The sequence below is a fragment of the Onychostoma macrolepis genome, chromosome 23 (assembly GCF_012432095.1).
Source record: "Onychostoma macrolepis isolate SWU-2019 chromosome 23, ASM1243209v1, whole genome shotgun sequence".
Taxonomy (NCBI): domain Eukaryota; kingdom Metazoa; phylum Chordata; class Actinopteri; order Cypriniformes; family Cyprinidae; genus Onychostoma; species Onychostoma macrolepis.
Genome location: NC_081177.1, coordinates 10849840 through 10867974, shown reverse-complemented (window position 1 = coordinate 10867974; position 18135 = coordinate 10849840). Strand labels below are relative to the sequence as shown.

Genomic DNA, 18135 nt, shown 5'->3' with positions numbered 1-18135 from the left:
CAGTTATTTCTACTCCAAGGTACTGAGTTTGTTGTTGTTAGTTTTATAACGGTGAAAACTAGATTTGAGGAATGTGTATATTATTATACAAGACAACAATATGCATTTACTGTAACCTTGCTTTAAAATTCTTCATTTAATGCAATAATAAAAATATATATTATTTTTAATAGCATTCTTTTCCACTGAAAAAGTGACAGCTCTGTTTTATTTGGTTAAATTAAAATAAATGCTAAATTTACCTTATATAAACATTCTGAATTTAATTCATAATTACATTTAATAACAAAATAACATTATTTTGTAGAAACCATTTTAAATGAGTTCATTTTCATTATCCAACTTCTAAATATAAATATATATAATATGTTAAAATATGTAGGCTACATGTGCAATATTATAAAATACAATCCTTGGATATTTTTGATGCATTATTTTAGGTTCTGTCATAATGATTGTAAATACATTATTTACACTTACTGAGCTTCTTCAATGAGCAGTTACCGACTGCAATAATATAACGATTTCAAGAACTTTCATAGACAAATAATGTTACTTGTTCTGAACGCGCTTTGGTAAGTTACATCAGTTTCTAACTAGACTTCACCGGATGTTATTTCGAACGTACAATTACATGCTGGAAACTAAAACGCTCCATTGTGAAATGGAAACAATGTTAGAAAAGCATTACTCATTTCATATAGCCTACTCAAAGCAAAAACGAAATAGTGCTAAACGTTACCTCGGAATAATGCATAATGAACTCAGAAGGGAAGAAAACTTCTGCTACTTTGTCAAGTTCGATGCCGCACGTAAAGGTTTCATTGGCAACTTATTACTCGAGTGCAACAAACCGGACGTTGTAAACAAAATGAGTGGTGATATATTAATTGTACCTTGTCAAATACGGTGTTATCCATGAACAATTTTAAAAAGATATAAGCTCATTCTCAGAAACTTTTTATTTTTGAAATAATTAATCATTTTTGAAAATGGCCACACCGCGTAATTTATATTCGTTTTTAGTCTATTTATAGAACTCACTGTGATGCAATGCGAGTGTTTGTAATAGTTTAAATGGTGAAAAATAAGAGTGAAATCCCACCCTGAAAGTTAGCCAAAGAGGTCTGACGTCACGTTCCCACAATGCACGCGCCCATCAGCTCCAGCGCTGCTGTGTTTAGAGGGAAAGAAACAGCAGGCCCGAAAAATACACACATTATTGAACAAAAAATAAATTATCCACTGCGAATAGTTTTTGAGAATTCGTCGACATATGGCTGGGAAACGAATTTTTTATTTGCACCCTTGCGAGATGTAGAATGGAGGAATGCATGTGAACTGCGACTTTAGCGGGGATCAAAAGTTTCTGGTGAGCACAAGACTGTTTTTATGCAAATGTTAGAGTGTGAATTTAGGACCGCGTGGACTGTTTGCATTGATGTTCAAATGCTTGAAACCCTCGTGGAGTTTCGTGGGTAGTATTTTTAGACTTTTGAAAAGATGAATGTGAGCCATTAACCCACATATAAGAGCTTTAAATGTTGCGTGCTTGAGCAAACACATTAGCTCCGCGTAAGACTGTTAGTGCTTTCAATGTACCTTATTTGTTTATATTTTGAACATGGGGAAAGCACGAAAGGATAGTTTGATTTGTGTCGATTCGCTCTTTATTACGGCCATTTAATCACAATGTTTGCGGTTCTTAGAGATTTTGCTGAGCGAAACGTGCCACAGGTTTCTGACCCCGGAACGTGCCAGAAGTAAACAGACTAAAAGATGAAATCAACAAGGTGTTTTTTTGAGGAAATAAAATATATAGTACCAGACACACTTTTTTTTTTTTTTGAAATAAGTTTTTATTTTATAAAATCAGCTTTTACAAGAACATGACATTTTTATGTGTACAAGTAATTTCATAATTTCATGTATCATATACAGCGAACTGCTAGTCGAGATGGAGAAAATGCTGTTACTATGTAATTTGTAGACATTTGGAATTTTAAATATTCAAAGCTGAAAATAAGCAAATGTTTGTTTCCATTATTGTTTTTGGTAATTATTCTGTATTTCTACATGAACAAGTTTTATGTTTGAAAGATAATGGATAGAAGCATGTTTTGTCCCAATTGAACTTTTAAAGCAGAGCCAAATTCATAATCTTCAAAAAAAAGAGTATTATAATAATGAAGTAAAATAGTTTGTATTTATGTTTATATTAAAATACTTCAAATGGTTGCATGAATGATGTCCATCCATTCTCTAAAAGGGAGGGAGTAATAGTGGACATGCGTTTTCCGGAGGTCTGTCAAGATAATGAATGTGCTTTTGTGAGACTTGAAACAGGTAAACAAACCCTTTATAAATGTCACTAACCAATCATCATTGACATCCCCTCAGGGTGTTTTTAAGTTTCTGGTGTTGAAATCTGTTACCATTCAGAGAGACAGGTTGGTTCAAAGACTGCACTGCTTTGCCATCAAGCACTCCAAGTTTTGTTTGTTTATTTTTTTTACAATCTAAAGTTTTATAAATAAAAATGACTAAAAACTGTTTTTCCATTGTTCATATATAAAATACATTTCTGACTGAGTTAATTCCAAATCCTTTTAAAATATTTTAAGTGTTATCTGTTTAACTAAACTAAATTAAGAATTGATTATTTTTTCTGTTTATTCCTTTTTTTTATTTATCTCTTTACAAGTCAAAATTCTCTAGGGATCTTTTTATTTTTCAGAAATATTCCGTGTTATTTAAATATGTTGAAAGAAGGCTGTAGAAATTGATGGATTTGTGTCCTCCAGGAATTTTAAAACAAGATGTATATAAATATAAATATTGCATATATGTGACCCTGGACGACACAACCAGTCTTAAGTGTCAATTTTTTGAAATTGAGATTTATACATAATCTTTCCATAAATAAGCTTTCCATTGATGTATGGTTTGTTAGGATCGGACAATATTTGGCAGAGATACAACTATTTGAAAATCTGGAATCTGAGGATGCAAAAAAATCTAAATATTGAGAAAAACGCCTTTAAAATTGTCCAATGAAGTTCTTAGCAATGCATATTACTAATCAAAAATGAAGTTTTGATACATTTATGGTAAGAAATTTACAAAATATCTTCATGGAACATATCCTAATGATTTTTGGCATAAAAGAAAAATCGATAATTTTGACCCATACAATGTATTTTTGGCTATTGCTACAAATATACCCCAGCGACTTAAGTTGGTTTTGTGGTCCAGGGTCACATATTACATTGTATATGCCTAAAATATTTTTGTTTGGATAATGTAGCAGCAAAAAAAAGTTTTAAATTATAATTGTTGTTCTTTGTTTACAAGCATGTTAAAGGGATTGTTCACCCAAAAATGAAAATTGTCATCATTTAATCCTCTTTCCATGGAACACAAAAGAAGATAATTGAAGAATGATAGAAATCTACGGAGCCCTTTACAGGACATTGTGGTGGGAAAAAAAAGTTCAAAATAAAAACTTTATGAACCGCTCCATTGTGAACATATCAGCTGCATGAGCCTTTCATTATAGCCTATCTTAAGCGTTTTCTATGGGGAAGAAAAGGCTTAACGTGCAGGGCGTTGCGTTCATATTCTGCTTTATTAATAGTAATATTATTAAAAAGGTTATTAATGTTAGCCTAATAATGTTTATCAGGATTTATTATTGAATTTAGTCCTCCAATGTCACTGTTTTAAAACATTGTTTTATTATGTCCCAAAACCGTGCTTCGAAATAAGCACTGACTGTATTACTTTGAGTCCAAGTTCAAAATAAAACTCTATGAACCGCTCCATTGTGAACATAGGATCTGTAACCACTGCAAGCTGCAAAGTAAACAGGAAGCGTTTGTCCGAACTCAAATGGTTTTGCAAGAGAACGCAAAAGTTTTGTGAGGGAACGCAAAGTTTCTCGAGGGAACGCAAAAGTTTTGCGAGAGAATGCAAAACATTTGAAAAAAATGTTTTTCTCGCACCCCAAATTTTTCCCACCACAATGTTCTGTAAAGGGCTCCGTAGAAATCAAACTTTTTTTTTTGGTTAACATTAATGTACTAAATCCACTTTGGATTTATTACTGTTTTATATAAACATTTGCATAAAAGAACTTTAAGGGGACAAATCATTGGTTATACTTTATCTATTTACTTATTTATTTCCACTTTGTTTTTATTAAGGTGTCATTGCAATGTAATTATACAAACAAGTACCGAGGAATATTAATTTACATGTACCTAATATATAGTTAGGCTTAGAGTTTCAATAATGGTTAGTTGCTTGTAACTGTGCATTTTTACTGTTATTACTGTGATAAGTGCATGTATAAGATAATGTTACCAAATCCTCACCTGCTGCATCTTTTGTTTATGTGCAGAAGACTGAACATGCAAAAAAAACAATCTTTATTCCCTAGAAAAATCACCTGTTGGAGCTTCTTCTCAGGTACCTGCTTTAGTCTCTAAAACAGGGATTTCCAATCCTGTTCCTGGAGATCTACCCGATTAAATTTAAAACAAAAACTTTACAGGTAGGTAGATCTCCAGAAACAGGATTGGGCACCCCTGCTCTAAAACAATGTTATTATAATTGTACTCTATTTTTTAACCTTGAATTATAATCACTGATCGTTGGCTTTTCACAGATGTACACTGACATACTCCCTGAGAACTACCCATATATGTGAGAAAATGTTTCATGGCAAAGACCAGCTAAACAGCCACCTGCAAAACCATGACCCCAACAAGCAGGAACTGCGGTGCGAGGAATGCGGAAAGCATTACAACACTCGCCTGGGTCTTAGACGCCACGTGGCCACACATGCCACCTCCGCCAGCGGTGACCTCACCTGTAAGGTCTGTCGTCAGGCGTTCGAGAGCATGCCGGCGCTACTCGAGCACCTGAGTACGCACACTGGCCGGCCACCTCCGGGGACTGTGGTACGAGAAAGGAAGCATCAGTGTGAACGGTGCGGCCGCCGCTTCTTCACTCGCAAGGATGTGAGGCGCCACGCGGTGGTGCACACTGGCAGACGGGACTTCCTGTGCCCGCGTTGCGCCCAACGCTTTGGCCGTCGCGACCACCTCACCCGACACCTGAAGAAAAGCCATGCGCAAGATTTGGAGACCCTTCCTCCGATGCCCATTAAAGAGGAGCACAGTCCAACCCTGTGCTCTGTTGGATCTCCAAAAGATGCCACAGAGGCGTTTTCAATGGCCATGTTCAACCCTCAAGGCCTTCCGAGCACATCTACCTCAGGGGTCAGTCATCACCATCACACGATGGTGTCTGGCCCCCTTTCGAGCCCAATGGGTGTGGGCTGCTACCTTGAGCCAAACAAGCCTCCTCCGCAGCAGTACCAGCAGGCTTCCAGATATCAGCCGAGTTCCACTACCTCATATCTGAAAGTGGAGATGGAGAACTTCCTGACCGAGCTCCAGTGCGGGCCAATGCCACCGCAGGCCGCTGTAGCGACTGCCGTCTCCCGGCCTGGCGACCTTCTCCCTGACAGTCTGGGAGGTCAGAGTGCCCATTTCACTCTCAGGAACTCGGCGTTCACCTCAGCTGAGCCGCCTACCACCTCCGCCAACATGGACCTCTCGCACCTGTTGGGCTTCCTGCCGTTTGGCCTGCCTCCCTACAGCACTCCCTTGGGATACTCGACCAACGCTGTGTCCCCAAGCCCTACCTCTCAGCTCTCTGGGCCACTTACCTCATTTCAGCCACAGTCACTGCATGAGCCTCAGGCTTCAGGGCACTTAAACCAGCTCTCTGGTTTCTCTCCAACTCTACCTCGATTTCATCAGGCCTTCCAGCAATGATGTTGCCCGTGTCCACTATGACCTGCCAGTCAAACGCGACAGCTCTGTTGCGTCTTTGCCAAGTAGCTTATAGGTAATGAACTGGAGATGGTGAAGTTTGTTGGGTGCGAGGTCTTCAAATGGATCCTGTAGAATTAGATAAAAGGATCACTAGGATAGATGGAGTTTTGCTTTTAGTTTTGAATAGTTTTAACTTTGTGGTTTTTCCTAGAGGGTCTTCAGAGTAACTGTTTTGTAGTGATAAATGAACTTATAAAATTCATTAAAAAAAACTGAAAGTGAAAAGTTAGCTAAAGAAATACCTCAATATTTTTGTCAAGAAGGAAAATAATGCTATTACAGTGTTCTCCGTTGTATAATGAAGCACTTTTTATCAACGGCACTTCTACGACTAAAGGTGTGGTCACATTTATTGTTCTGCGAATTTTCATCTGCAAAATCCAGTTATTTCAATAGGAATCCACGTGGGTACTTTTGCATGCGAGTGAAAGATTTCCCTGCACAATTTTCACAACCAAGTCATATGGTCATGTATATTTGCCGCATTGACCACCAAAAATTTGCTTAGTTTGAAAGTGACTTCTGTGTGCGCTGTGCTTCATACATCTACACTATTGACCTTTTTTTGTCCATGAAATTTGCTAATGTGACCGCACCATAAAAGTCAAGTTGAACTGTGTTCTTAGATGTACCTCTCAGCTCACGGTCACACAACACAAAAAAACCTACCTCTCTAAGCTGAACTCTTGTCACGAAAAGGATTCAACCATTTGACAAGAAATGAAGCAAATCCTCACGCAAATTGCGTGAAGAACGTTATATCATTTGATTTTCTTTTTCTTTTTGAATGCTCAGTGGTTTAGTTATGAAATTTTTAGAGTAAGGTGATTAATTAGCATTTAATTAATTGTTGATTTTAGCCTTTAGGTAAAAGTTTTTAGGCGCTGTTGTGTTCACATCCTTAATGCTAATGAAAGGAATCACAGTTATTGTGGAGACTCTTCTCCTGTAAATCCCCATCTCTCTCTGTTCATTCCAGAGTATTTTGTGAATGAAATGCAGAATAAAGCATTGATTCTTCTGGAATTGAAAATCAATGAAAAGTGAACATTTGTTTAAAATTAAGTAGCCCATTCTGACAAATTCCTAATATGGGAACTAAGTAAAATATAACTTTAATTTTTTGTTTAGTAATAAACAAGAATAGATCAAATTTGCGCCCTGAATATTCATGTAAAAAATGCTTATACTGATTTTACACAATACATAGTTCTCACACTACAAAGTTTCCCTCAGTGTTTTGCCTGGATTCAGAAGTTTCAGACAAAATTAATCTTAGCACATACCCAGTTATTGCTGAAAAGCACTTCATGTATCTCTCCAAGCTAAACCAGGAGCACTGTCAGAAAAGAAAATGTTTTGTCATGTAAATTTGAATGGTATTTTAGCACTGCTTTCCTGTCTGTTCTTTTGACTCAGTGTTACACGCACCAGTGGCCTATAAGGTAACTGTGATGGCATGTGTTGTCAACTCCATTTTGTTTAGGCCAGCTGAAGGTGAGAAATCATTTCATGAGTTTTTATTTTATTTAGAAACCATCATGGGCGTTTCCTTCTTTGGCTGAACTGAAATGAAATTGACCTTAACTCAACTGTGATATTTAGACTCCGACTGATCTACCTCAGTGAGATGCACACTGTGCACAGCTGTACTGTACCTTTAGTGAGAAATGTAAAGTTTCAATGGCTGTTTAGCTGGAGTAAACAGGTGTTTTACATCTTTAAAATTCCAAGCATTGGCATTTTTGGGTTCCAAGGACTGTTTGTTTTCATAAACATTCTGAAAGCAAAAGTGGGCGAGTGAGATATTAAGGTGTGTGCGGAAAGAAACAATGTTAAGGATGAATTAAGAAATAAAGCATCTTGTAGAATTTGAGTTTCTGGTGTGTTTCATTCATGGTTTACTGTCAGTAAATAATAATAGTTTATGTTTTTACCAAGGCCACTAAAACATCAGTATTTATGTCAAGTTATTCATTCATATTAATGCAACGGGCAACTAAAAATCATTAACAATTTAAGTCTTTAATGAACTATATAAAAGTTATATAATTACAAAGATGAATTATAGAAATTATTTAAAATATTATAGGCAAACTTTCATTTACAGGTGTTTTTTATGATTTCATAAGACACTTAATATTTAAAATGGTTTTATTAACTGAATCCTGTGTATCATTTAAAAACAAAAAAACAATACAATCAAATACTATACAAAACGTTAATATGGTGATGTCTACTAATAAGACTGCAAAAAGATTGATACTAGTATTTGCAATAAAACAATCGTATTAATAGTTGCAAACCAATTTAGATATAAAAGGCAAAGTGTTGATTATAATAGTCAATCGGGTGTACACTTTTCAATACTTAATTCACATACAAAACGAGAGAAATCTGTTTTTCCAAACAAAACGAGATAAAAACATCTTTACGTTCAGGCATATACAAGGGCAGCTAATTCTCAGCCAAACAGGAAGTGGAACAGATGAGAAGAAGGACCCTAATAGTAAATTAGAGAGCAGTCGAAAACACTGGCGAATTATTTGAATTTAGTTGATTTATTCGCACAATGAATAGTGTCCATTTACTGAAGTAGTAGGCTAAGTGATTTATACCCGTAGTCGGTTTGGGTCGCTTGTCGGTTTCAGTCTGGCTGAACTGGCTCGAGATGGCAGACGAGGCTCTCTTTCAGTTCCTGCACAGTGAAATTATTCAATATGTCAACAGTGCAGAAACTGGGGAATCGGTAAGAGCCCTGAAAACAGTCACAGAATAGTAGAATAGCGTAATAGAACCGAGTAAGCCCAGCACACTAATAAAACAAATTGAGAAAGTTGCATGTTGAATTAATGTAATGTTCTGCTGCGCTCAGGAGAATGGACGATGTGTTTCTAAACTTGAGAACATGGGGTTTCGTGTGGGACAAGGACTTATTGAGAGGTATCATGGCAGATCTTTTCATCCATAAATCCAAATTTTATTCTTAAATCAAGCAGATCCTCTGATGATGACATCCTATAATCTGATGTTATGCTTGTTGCGGTTTTATTTGTAGTACTGCAGATTGTCAGTGGACCCAAATTGAACTAAATGGTTTTTAATTCATTTTGCTGACAATGTAATAGACTATTTAATTAGTATTTCAAATAAATAGCCATTTGTTCTTGAGAAGATGTGTCTCATTGTGTCTCAAAGATGTGACATTTTTGTTTGCAGGTTTACCAAAGACACGCCACGTTTTAAAGATGAGCTTGATGTTATGAAGTTTATCTGCAAAGATTTCTGGACCAGTGTGTTTAAGAAGCAAATCGACAACCTGAGAACAAACCACCAGGTGTGTACATTATAACGCCCATTTATGTCATCTGTGACCCTGGACGACAAAACCAGTCTTAAGTGTCAATTTTCCAAAATTGAGATTTATACATAATCTGAAAGCTGACAAATAAGCTAAATAAATAAGCTTTCCATTGATGTATGGTTTGTTAGGATCGGACGATATTTGGCTGAGATGCAACTATTTGAAAATCTGGAATCTGAGGGAGCAAAAAAATCTAAATATTGAGAAAAACGCCTTTAAAGTTGTCCAAATGAAGTTCTTAGCAATGCATATTACTAATCAAAAATTAAGTTTTGATACATTTACGGTAAGAAATGTACTAAATGTCTTCATGGAACATGATCTTTACTTAATATCCTAATGATTTTTGGCATAAAAGAAAAATCGATAATTTTGACCCATACAATGTATTTTTGGCTATTGCTACAAATATACCCCAGCGACTTAAGACTGGTTTTGTGGCCCAGGGTAACATCTCAGTTCGTCTTGGTGCTTAGTGTATGTCTTCGTTGACTAGAAGTGTTCTTATTAAGAAAATCATCATATGTTCAAATTGTTTGTAGGGTATTTATGTGCTACAAGATAACAAGTTCCGCCTGCTGACCCAACTGTCTGCTGGAAAACAGTATTTGGAACATGCGCCGAAGGTAAGCAGCATAAATAACTTCAATAAGCTTTAATGGTGAGTTGAATATAAACATAACCTGACTTGATCTTTTAAACTGAACCTGCAGAATCAATATCTTTGTCATTTATTTTTCGTTGTAAATACCATAATGAGATGTGTAGTATTTAAATTTGTTTTGCAATAATATTGTATCTACAGACAGGGAAGAAGGAATATGTAATATTTAATCAAATATCATATAATGCAATTAAAGGGATAGTTCACCCAAAAAAGAAAATTCCGTCATCATTTACTTACCCTCATGTTGTTGCAAACCTGTACGATTTTGTCCATCTTGAGAACACAAGTGAAGTTAAAGATTTCTGTCCCTCCATCGACAGCCTATACAACTACTACTTTTATGCTTCAAAAAGTTCATAAAGAGATCATAAAACTCATTTTTCTCTCTCTTTTTTTCATTCCTGCAGTTCTTAGCCTTCACCTGTGGACTGGTCCGAGGAGCACTTTCAAACCTTGGTGTGAAAAGTATAGTCACAGCAGAAGTATCAGTCATGCCTGCTTGTAAGGAGCAAATTTTATGCAAAAATATACAGTCTTCGTGAAATAACCACTAGATTTTCAATACACTTTTTATGATCTTAATCTGAAACTTAACATTAATTAGGTTAGTTCTGAGTCTGAGCTCAAGTTCTAATTAAATGTAAAATGTAACTAATTGTTTCTTTCTTGTCTTCTGCCATCCCTCCTCTTCTGCACCTTCTTTTTTCTTAGGCAAATTCCAGGTGATGATCCAGAAGATGTAATTCACTACACAGAAGCGTATTGCTTATAACATGTGCATCTTAATTTTATTGCCTTGTCATTTTTATATTCCCTTACCCATTTTATTGTCACTATGATTGTTTTTTATTTGCAATAACTTGCAAACTACTGGCATTAAAAGTGATTTGACATGCAAAGGTCAAGCCTTATTGTACTGTATTGTGTTAGTATTTTGACATTCATTATTCTCTGTCCACATTCACTGTGTTTTAATTATTCATTTGCACTGATAACATTAAAGCTGGAATCCTAGTATGAGTCTGTGTCTTATTTTCACTGAATTTGAATGAAAAATGTTTTTAGTGAGCCTAGATAATTGTATGAAAATTTAACTATTATAATTTAACTGTTTTTGCTAACAACTGATCACAAAAGATCGCTTTGTAGAGCAGTAGAAGACCGTAAATGAAATTAATCTGCAAATAAAACAATTAAGTCATTTAAACTAACTTCAGTCCTTTTTTTAAATGTCCTCCTGTTATGCTTCTCTGTGCTTTTCAGCAAGTCACGTGGTTATCGCGTTCGAAAACGTCACAAGAGCGGAGCTAATAGAAAACGAGACGCGCCGCGTTAAGCCCTCTGATTGGCTGATTCATAAACCCAGTTCTAACGGCACCCACATTCAAACTAGCATTCTTCTCTGGTCGTTTGTGGAGGAGGGTACGTGGGGCTGTTGATTCAAGGTTTTACAATACTTTTTTTCAAGTTGTGATAGTAGGCATCGGTTTAAAACGTAAGTATGTTTTCTTACACATTTTTAAACATTATCATATTTTGAGTTTGACTCGACTGCTGCATTTAAATTAAGCTTTAATTGGTGCGGTCGTGTTTGGCCTTAATCGTTGCAAAACAAGTTTTTCATGTTTAATGTAACGTTAATACAGCGACGGATTTAAGAGTTTATTTGCTCAATTGATTATTGTTATCTTAACTCATATTAAAAATATATTATTTGGGCTTCGTTTGTTTACATTTAGCCTTTTGTTCGTGGTTTATGAGTAATGAGAGATGCAGGCGGATATTTCATATCAACTGATTCTGAAATGATCGTGTAAAGTGCTGATCTGCCATTTACGATGTATTGGAATATTAATAGTCTGTAACTTGCATAGATTACTCTTATAATCCATAACTGGTGGCTAAATTTAGCGCTGCTGTTGCAATCTGGGTTTGAGTCTGAGTTTAGCCATCAACTGCCATTTTGCGTCGCTCTGCGTAGGAAATGTAGAATTACTTTATCATTTTTCTTTGCTACAGATTACGTTTTAAGTGTAAAAATCCTTTTTCATTTTGGTTTTGCAGAAGATTCCGGTGTGAATATGGAAGGGGACTCTGCTGATGCATACACATGGGATGCCCCTTCTCATGTTATAGAGTCTATAGATGACTTTGCCCTGGACCCTCAGGATAATGCTGACCAGTGGTTTGGTATGACCGCAATCTTTATGTATATGTGTGTGTGTATGTGAAGAGTTCAGATGCAAAAGCCTCTAAATGCCATTTAAAATTCTTTTCTAAAATGTGCATTTTTATCCGGCTCCGGTGTGTAGGTTCAGTAATTTCAGTTTAATGGCAATGAATAGGTTATTTGCATTGCCATTAAAGTGAAAAAAACTGAACATAAACACAGGAGCCTGAGAAAAATGCTCATTTTAGAAAAGAATTTCAAATGGCACTTAGAGGCTTTTGCATATGTATGCATGCATGTATGTATGTTCAAATGCACGACTATCTTTGTTCTGTTTTGCTATTAGAGTTGAAGGCAGCTCCTAAAGGGGGCACTGTGGAACAGCTCACCACCCCTTTAAGGACAAAGCTTTTTGATGAAACTCACAATAACAACAGACCCAAAGCTTCAGTGTCTCCCATGGTCAAAAAAGATGAGACGACAAGTTCAGGTTGGGGGAAAAACTGCTTCAATTAGGAAACTCTTAGGAAAAACTTCAAAAAAAGATGTTTGATTTGCATGTGGGATCTTAATATTTGTTCTGTTTCAGATGTCAAAGAAAGCACCTCTACGGAGGTCCCATCAAACATCGTCACATCATGGGGAAACGGCAAAACTACTGCAGCTGCTGGTCAGGGCCAGAAATCTATTCCTGCTCAACCACGGAGGTAAATGAGACCTTATCCGTAACTTAAATGCACCCTATTAAACTAGTCCATTTTTGTCACTCTCTTCTACCATCGATTGACTTTTCATGTTTCTTCCTGTAGAGTGTCCAAACGGCCTGTACCTAGAAATGAAAATGCTACAGCTCCTACAACACCTCCTCTTGTCAAGAAAAGAAGGTATGTTTTTCAAAGTTTAGATCTGTTTTTAGTCTTTTAGAGTGTGCTCAATTAGCCGCTTTGTCTCGCTGCATAGAGTTGTACCGGCTGCCACAGCATGGAGAGTTTTTGATCCGCGGCGAAGGTAAAATGAACTGAGAAATGTGTGTGCTAAGCTGAGAAGGGCACCTAGTGGGCATTTAGTAGACTTCACTGGTGAAAATGCTGGTAATGTGGGTTGTTACCTGGAAGTAACAATATTAAATTTTTTTTAATAATAAAACGCTTTTTTTTTTTTTTCCTCACAGAAGCTCAACATCCCGAACTGTGCGACGCAGTGGTGCTGGTGTGAGACGCAGTGGTGCTGGTGCGAGGAGCAGTGTCCGGCTGAGAAACAAACCAGCCATTGCCTCAAAGACCTCAGATACTGCTTCTGCCTCCAACACTACACAGTGAGAGAGAATCCTATTACCAAAAATGTTTGTTAGCAAAGTCAAACTACGCTACACTATCAAAAGTTTTTGGTTATTTTTAAAATAACTTTCAGTTGATTTAACTTCAAGATATGTTTTCAGACTTTAAGGATGATGTGACACTGGAGACTGTAGTAATGATGCTGAAAATTCAGCTGTACCGTCACAGAAATAAATTGCATTTTTAAAATTGAATTAAAAAATTGTAGTATAATTTTGACAGTATTGCGCCCTTAACTAAAGCTGAGGTGAGACTTTACAAAAAAACATGAAAACATACCCAACCTCAAACTTTAGGTAGTGGTTTTGTATTTGTAAAGGACAGGAGCTCCCACTTGTCTTTTCAGTTGATTTTTAATTTCAATGTATTTTTTTTAATTAAATTTTTTTTTATCCCCCCCCCCCATTTACTTATCGGAAGGGTTCACTTTTAAAGTAAAGTGTGTATATATGCTGTCTTTGAATTTCAGAAAGAAAAGCACAGAACAGCAAGAGATGGAGCGCATCGAGGCTCTACAGAAAGAGGTGGCAGAACAGCGCCGTAAGAACGAGGCGAGCTACAGGGCTGCACTGGCAGGCAGTGAGTCACTAGCAAAACTATTTTCTGTTCTTAATAATGAGAGCAATGTTTGTTTGTTTTGTTTTTTTGTTTTTAATTTTGCAATGCAATTTTAATTGGCTGTTCTGGTTGTTTTAAAGGTCAGCCTCCAAAGAAGCATGTGCTGTCCACCACCATTCCCAAAGAATTCAACTTCCGCTCCGATAGCAGGCTGAAGAACCACACGGATGGAGGCTCTGCAGTCGACAACTCTTACAAGGAGGTGGATTTCACCTCTCAGCTCCGCAAGCACCCATCTTCCCCTGTGAGTACAGTCACTGGGATGAGTAGTTGGATTCTTTTTGAAGTTGCTTGATGATTTCAAGTGATTTAAATGTTGTCATTCTGTAGTTGAAGGCTCCAAAGGGAACAACCATTCCCAAACCCTTCAACCTCTCCAGAGGAAAGAGGAAGCTTGATGAGGCAGGAGCCTACGTACCAATGGCCCAGCAGATTGAACAATTTCAGAAACGCACTCCCTCCCGCTATCACCTGCGTAGTCGGCAGAGCCAGGAAAGAGGTGCGTCTCATGTCAGACCCTATTCCTGGTAGCTTTGAATATTATTAGTATTGCATTCTTGTGTGATGCTGTTAAAGCATCACTTATTCACCCTCATGTAGTTCCAGAGCCATATGACTTTCTTCAGTGGGATAAATGCATGATTATTTCCTCTGAAATATGATCCGTAATCTACCATTCAGATGATTTTGCCTGTATTTTATTTTCAGGACCTTCACCAGTGAAGGCTGAGAAGCCAAAAATCACACACCCCAAAACACCACAGCTACTGACTCGCCAGAGACATCGTCCCACAATGGTGAAAAGCACTGCAGAAATCGAGGCAGAAGAAACAGAAAAAATGCAGCAGTAAGTTTTGCAGAGACTAGTTTTGTTAATGCTTTTTATTTCTAATTTGGCACAAGAACATCTCTTCAAACTTTCCTTCTGTCATCTCAGGTTTAAGTTCAAAGCTCTAGAACTCAACAGAAAGATTCTAGAAGGAGCTTTGGTTCTTAAAAAGCCGACTAGTAAAGAAGTTACCAAGCCTGAGGGCTTCCAGCTGGAGATTGAGAAGCGAATTCAGGAAAGGCAGGCCAGTAAGAAGCCTGAAGAAGAAGAGGACCACACGTTCCATCCCAGACCTCTACCAACTCGAATTCTGGAGGAAGTTGTGGTTAGTAACGTTCTCCTAACCCGTTTTTCGGTTTGTTTTATCAAGGTTCTGACGTCCTTTTTATAATTCCATTGTTACTGTGTTTTTTATTCCTTCACCCCCCCCCCCCCATAAAGGGTGTCCCAGAGAAGAAAGTTCTAAATCCAACTGTTCCAGAATCCCCTGCATTTGCTCTTAAAAATCGTGTGCGAATGGAAAAGAAAAAAGAGGTACATTTTAATCTCATGCTTTATTTAAAATATCATGAAACTGATATTTGTTAACTCTTCACCTAATTCCTTTGTACTTTCAGGAGAAGCCTCCTGCTCCAATTAAGGCACATGCTGTGCCCCACTTCCTGCCCTTCCAGCCCAAACTGCCAGTCAAGAGCCAGGTAGAAATGTGCCCTTTCTCATTTGAGGAACGAGAGCGTGAACGAAGGGTAATGAAGGAGAAGAAACTGGAGGAAATGAGAAATGAAGAGGTATTTTCTTTATGGAGCAGCTAAAAAGTCTTGTTCTTCACTTCATAACTGTGCCTAAATGGACTGCCTCACCAAATCTCACAGGTACCCAAGTTTAAGGCCCAACCCCTTCCTGACTTCCATGAAGTGCACCTCCCTGAGAAAAAGGTAGTAGAGCCCACCAAACCTGCTCCCTTCAAGTTGATGGCTGACGAACGAGGAGCCGCAAAGGGTGAACGCTGGGAGCAGATGGTAAGAGCTTCATCTAAAGCTTTCCTCTTCATCTTCCGTGGATCATCCATATATTAAGATGTTCTAGACCAGGGGTCTGAAACCTTCAACGTAAAAAAAAAAACGCAATATTGGGCCCTTTTCCACTGAATAAAATTCATGTGGAATAAAATTCAAAACCTATTTGATCCCTAAAATGTAGAGAAAACGCCATACAGCTAAAGTCTTCTAATTCAGCCACGTTACAGGGCAGGGGCGTGTTTATGTATGTGTAATTGGCTAAAAAATAAAATGCACTGCTGGACAATAATCAATCAATTGTGTTCTGTAATATGTTTGATATTTTCCTTATGACAATTTTGATTATTAATTTTATATACTACAAGCTTTTTCCCCCCATTTGTCACAGAATAAGGCAGAAAATATATTTGATTGCTTCTGAACTGTAATAAATCCTATGTCAATTAGCACGATCATTCATATGATTTACCCACCTGGAGAAGACTTAGAAAAACATGCAAACCATATATTGTCACAATCGTTTATTGTCTTTGTTTCATCAGTTAAGGTTTATGCTTGTTACTCAGCCTAGCCACAGCGATGGACAAAGGCTATCGTGCCATATAAATCTTCGTTTTGAACTTTCTGCATGAGAGCGCCCTCCTGCTTCAAGAATGACTGAGACTCACTGCATTGAGTGTTTGGCGCTCCTTAATGCTCGCATCGTTTTAGATACAAATAAAATGCATTCAAAACGATGTGACTATCTTGTCTCTTAATTTAGGGGTTTTTTTCACACTGGTCCTTGAAAACCTCTACGTGTAAACACTTGCCCGAAAAAAGTGCAGGGGAAGCATTTAGGTTTTATTCAAAGTTGGGGGAACACGTCCACTGCATTTTTTACTTCCATGCTACAGGGAGTCACTGCAGAGGGATGAAAGAGCCACAGGTTGCCGACCCCTGTTCTAGACCACACATAACCAGTGTTCTGCTTGGCAACTGTGTTTGCAACTAATTGGCCAGTGGGAAAATCACTTGTTTCTGCATTTGTGACATTTGTTTACAATCTGTATCTTAACTGGTTCTTTCCATTTTAAAATCTTTCTCCAGATGAAAGAGGAGTTGAAACGACAGGCTGAAGCTGCATGTTTTAAGGCACAACCAAGCAATGTAACGCACAAAGAACCATTTGTACCTAAAAAGGAGAATCGCTCCATCTTGGGTATGTTGTATGTGGCAGGTGGTTTTTGTGATCTTTCCATGTAGTGTTGCACACCCCATGTTGTTGCTGTCTCCAGTCTGACCTTCTTTTGGGCTTGCTGGCTTTTTGTGAATTTTGTTGGCGTGCACAGCTAATTCCAAAACCAACTCTCGCTTCCTTCCAACTTTTACCACTGCTTTCACCTTGACCTGACCACTTCATCTGGTCCTCTTTGTTCACCTTTGGCACTTTCTCAAGCCAATACTACTAATTCTGCAGTTCCAGAGGGATTCCAGTTGGCCACTGAACGGAGAGCCAAGGAACGTTTGGATTTCGAAAAGGAGTTGAGCGAGAAGGAGGCGCTGAGGGCTCGCATGGAAGAGGAGTGGGCAAGAGAACGAGAAGGGCAGGAAAAGGAGGACATTGCACGGCTGCGACAGGAACAGGTAAGATTTCAGAATGAATGTTGCTTGATCCTAGGATCAAGTAATCTAAAATATTTATCTGCACTTAAAAAGAAGAATGGATTTTATTTCTTCATCACTTCAATGTAAAATTATTTGGCCTATTTAATTGCATCTCCCTTTTTTTTTTTTTTTTTTTTTTGAAAGGTGCGCAAGGCCCAGCCAATCAGACGCTACAAGCCAATGGAGTTGAAAAAGAGTGACGTGTCTCTCACAGTGCCCCAATCTCCAAACTTTTCAGATCGTTTCCGCTTGTAAATGCGTAATGCACAGTTACATTGACTTTGTACATAGTTCTCTTAATGTGACTTGCTGTTTTGTCTTTTATATCTCTCCATGATGTCTGAACTTTGAGTAGTTTTATGTCTGTGGCTGACGCATTAAGCCTTTGTGGTCAAGTAAAACAATTTTACAGTTGGGTGTGCCAGCTAAATTTCTCTTTTTAATCTCTCCTGTATATGAAGACTCATTATTTTTATTTTATTTTTTTCTGTTCTCCTTTTGACTGTTTTCTTCCATTTCATTCAATAAAGAAACTTTTAGTATAAATGGTTTGTTTACTGACTGTAGCGGCTGAACTA

General features: G+C 37.5%; 3 protein-coding genes across 7 annotated transcripts; all 3 read left to right on the top strand.

Annotated features, from left to right (window-relative positions):
• Positions 1 to 1132: 1132 nt before the first annotated feature.
• plagx (pleiomorphic adenoma gene X) lies at positions 1133 to 7777 on the top strand. Of its 3 annotated transcripts, XM_058763267.1 has the most exons (4): positions 1133 to 1372; positions 2270 to 2346; positions 4403 to 4470; positions 4670 to 7777. In XM_058763267.1, the coding sequence occupies exon 4, from the start codon at positions 4716 to 4718 to the stop codon at positions 5844 to 5846; it is 1131 nt and encodes a 376-aa protein (XP_058619250.1). In that variant the 5' UTR covers positions 1133 to 1372; positions 2270 to 2346; positions 4403 to 4470; positions 4670 to 4715; the 3' UTR covers positions 5847 to 7777. The 3 variants fall into 3 exon arrangements, with proteins under 3 accessions (XP_058619250.1, XP_058619251.1, XP_058619249.1); XM_058763268.1 differs by lacking the exon at positions 2270 to 2346 and having other exon boundaries at positions 4406 to 4470; XM_058763266.1 differs by lacking the exon at positions 2270 to 2346.
• A 582-nt stretch (positions 7778 to 8359) lies between these two features.
• On the top strand, positions 8360 to 10957 carry trappc6b (trafficking protein particle complex subunit 6B). The gene is made up of 6 exons (XM_058763757.1): positions 8360 to 8655; positions 8782 to 8849; positions 9126 to 9243; positions 9813 to 9896; positions 10345 to 10438; positions 10649 to 10957. The coding sequence occupies exons 1-6, from the start codon at positions 8578 to 8580 to the stop codon at positions 10678 to 10680; spliced, it is 474 nt and encodes a 157-aa protein (XP_058619740.1). The 5' UTR covers positions 8360 to 8577; the 3' UTR covers positions 10681 to 10957.
• A 317-nt stretch (positions 10958 to 11274) lies between these two features.
• On the top strand, positions 11275 to 18079 carry tpx2 (TPX2 microtubule nucleation factor). 3 transcript variants are annotated; one of them, XM_058764563.1, is made up of 18 exons: positions 11275 to 11432; positions 12002 to 12127; positions 12454 to 12597; positions 12697 to 12814; positions 12917 to 12991; positions 13068 to 13115; positions 13279 to 13422; positions 13914 to 14023; positions 14143 to 14306; positions 14393 to 14561; positions 14771 to 14909; positions 15000 to 15216; positions 15333 to 15425; positions 15509 to 15679; positions 15764 to 15910; positions 17000 to 17111; positions 17370 to 17536; positions 17702 to 18079. In XM_058764563.1, the coding sequence occupies exons 2-18, from the start codon at positions 12019 to 12021 to the stop codon at positions 17810 to 17812; spliced, it is 2238 nt and encodes a 745-aa protein (XP_058620546.1). In that variant the 5' UTR covers positions 11275 to 11432; positions 12002 to 12018; the 3' UTR covers positions 17813 to 18079. The 3 variants fall into 3 exon arrangements, with proteins under 3 accessions (XP_058620546.1, XP_058620545.1, XP_058620547.1); XM_058764562.1 differs by having other exon boundaries at positions 17349 to 17536; positions 17702 to 18078; XM_058764564.1 differs by lacking the exon at positions 13068 to 13115 and having other exon boundaries at positions 17349 to 17536; positions 17702 to 18078.
• The last annotated feature ends 56 nt before the right edge of the window (positions 18080 to 18135 follow it).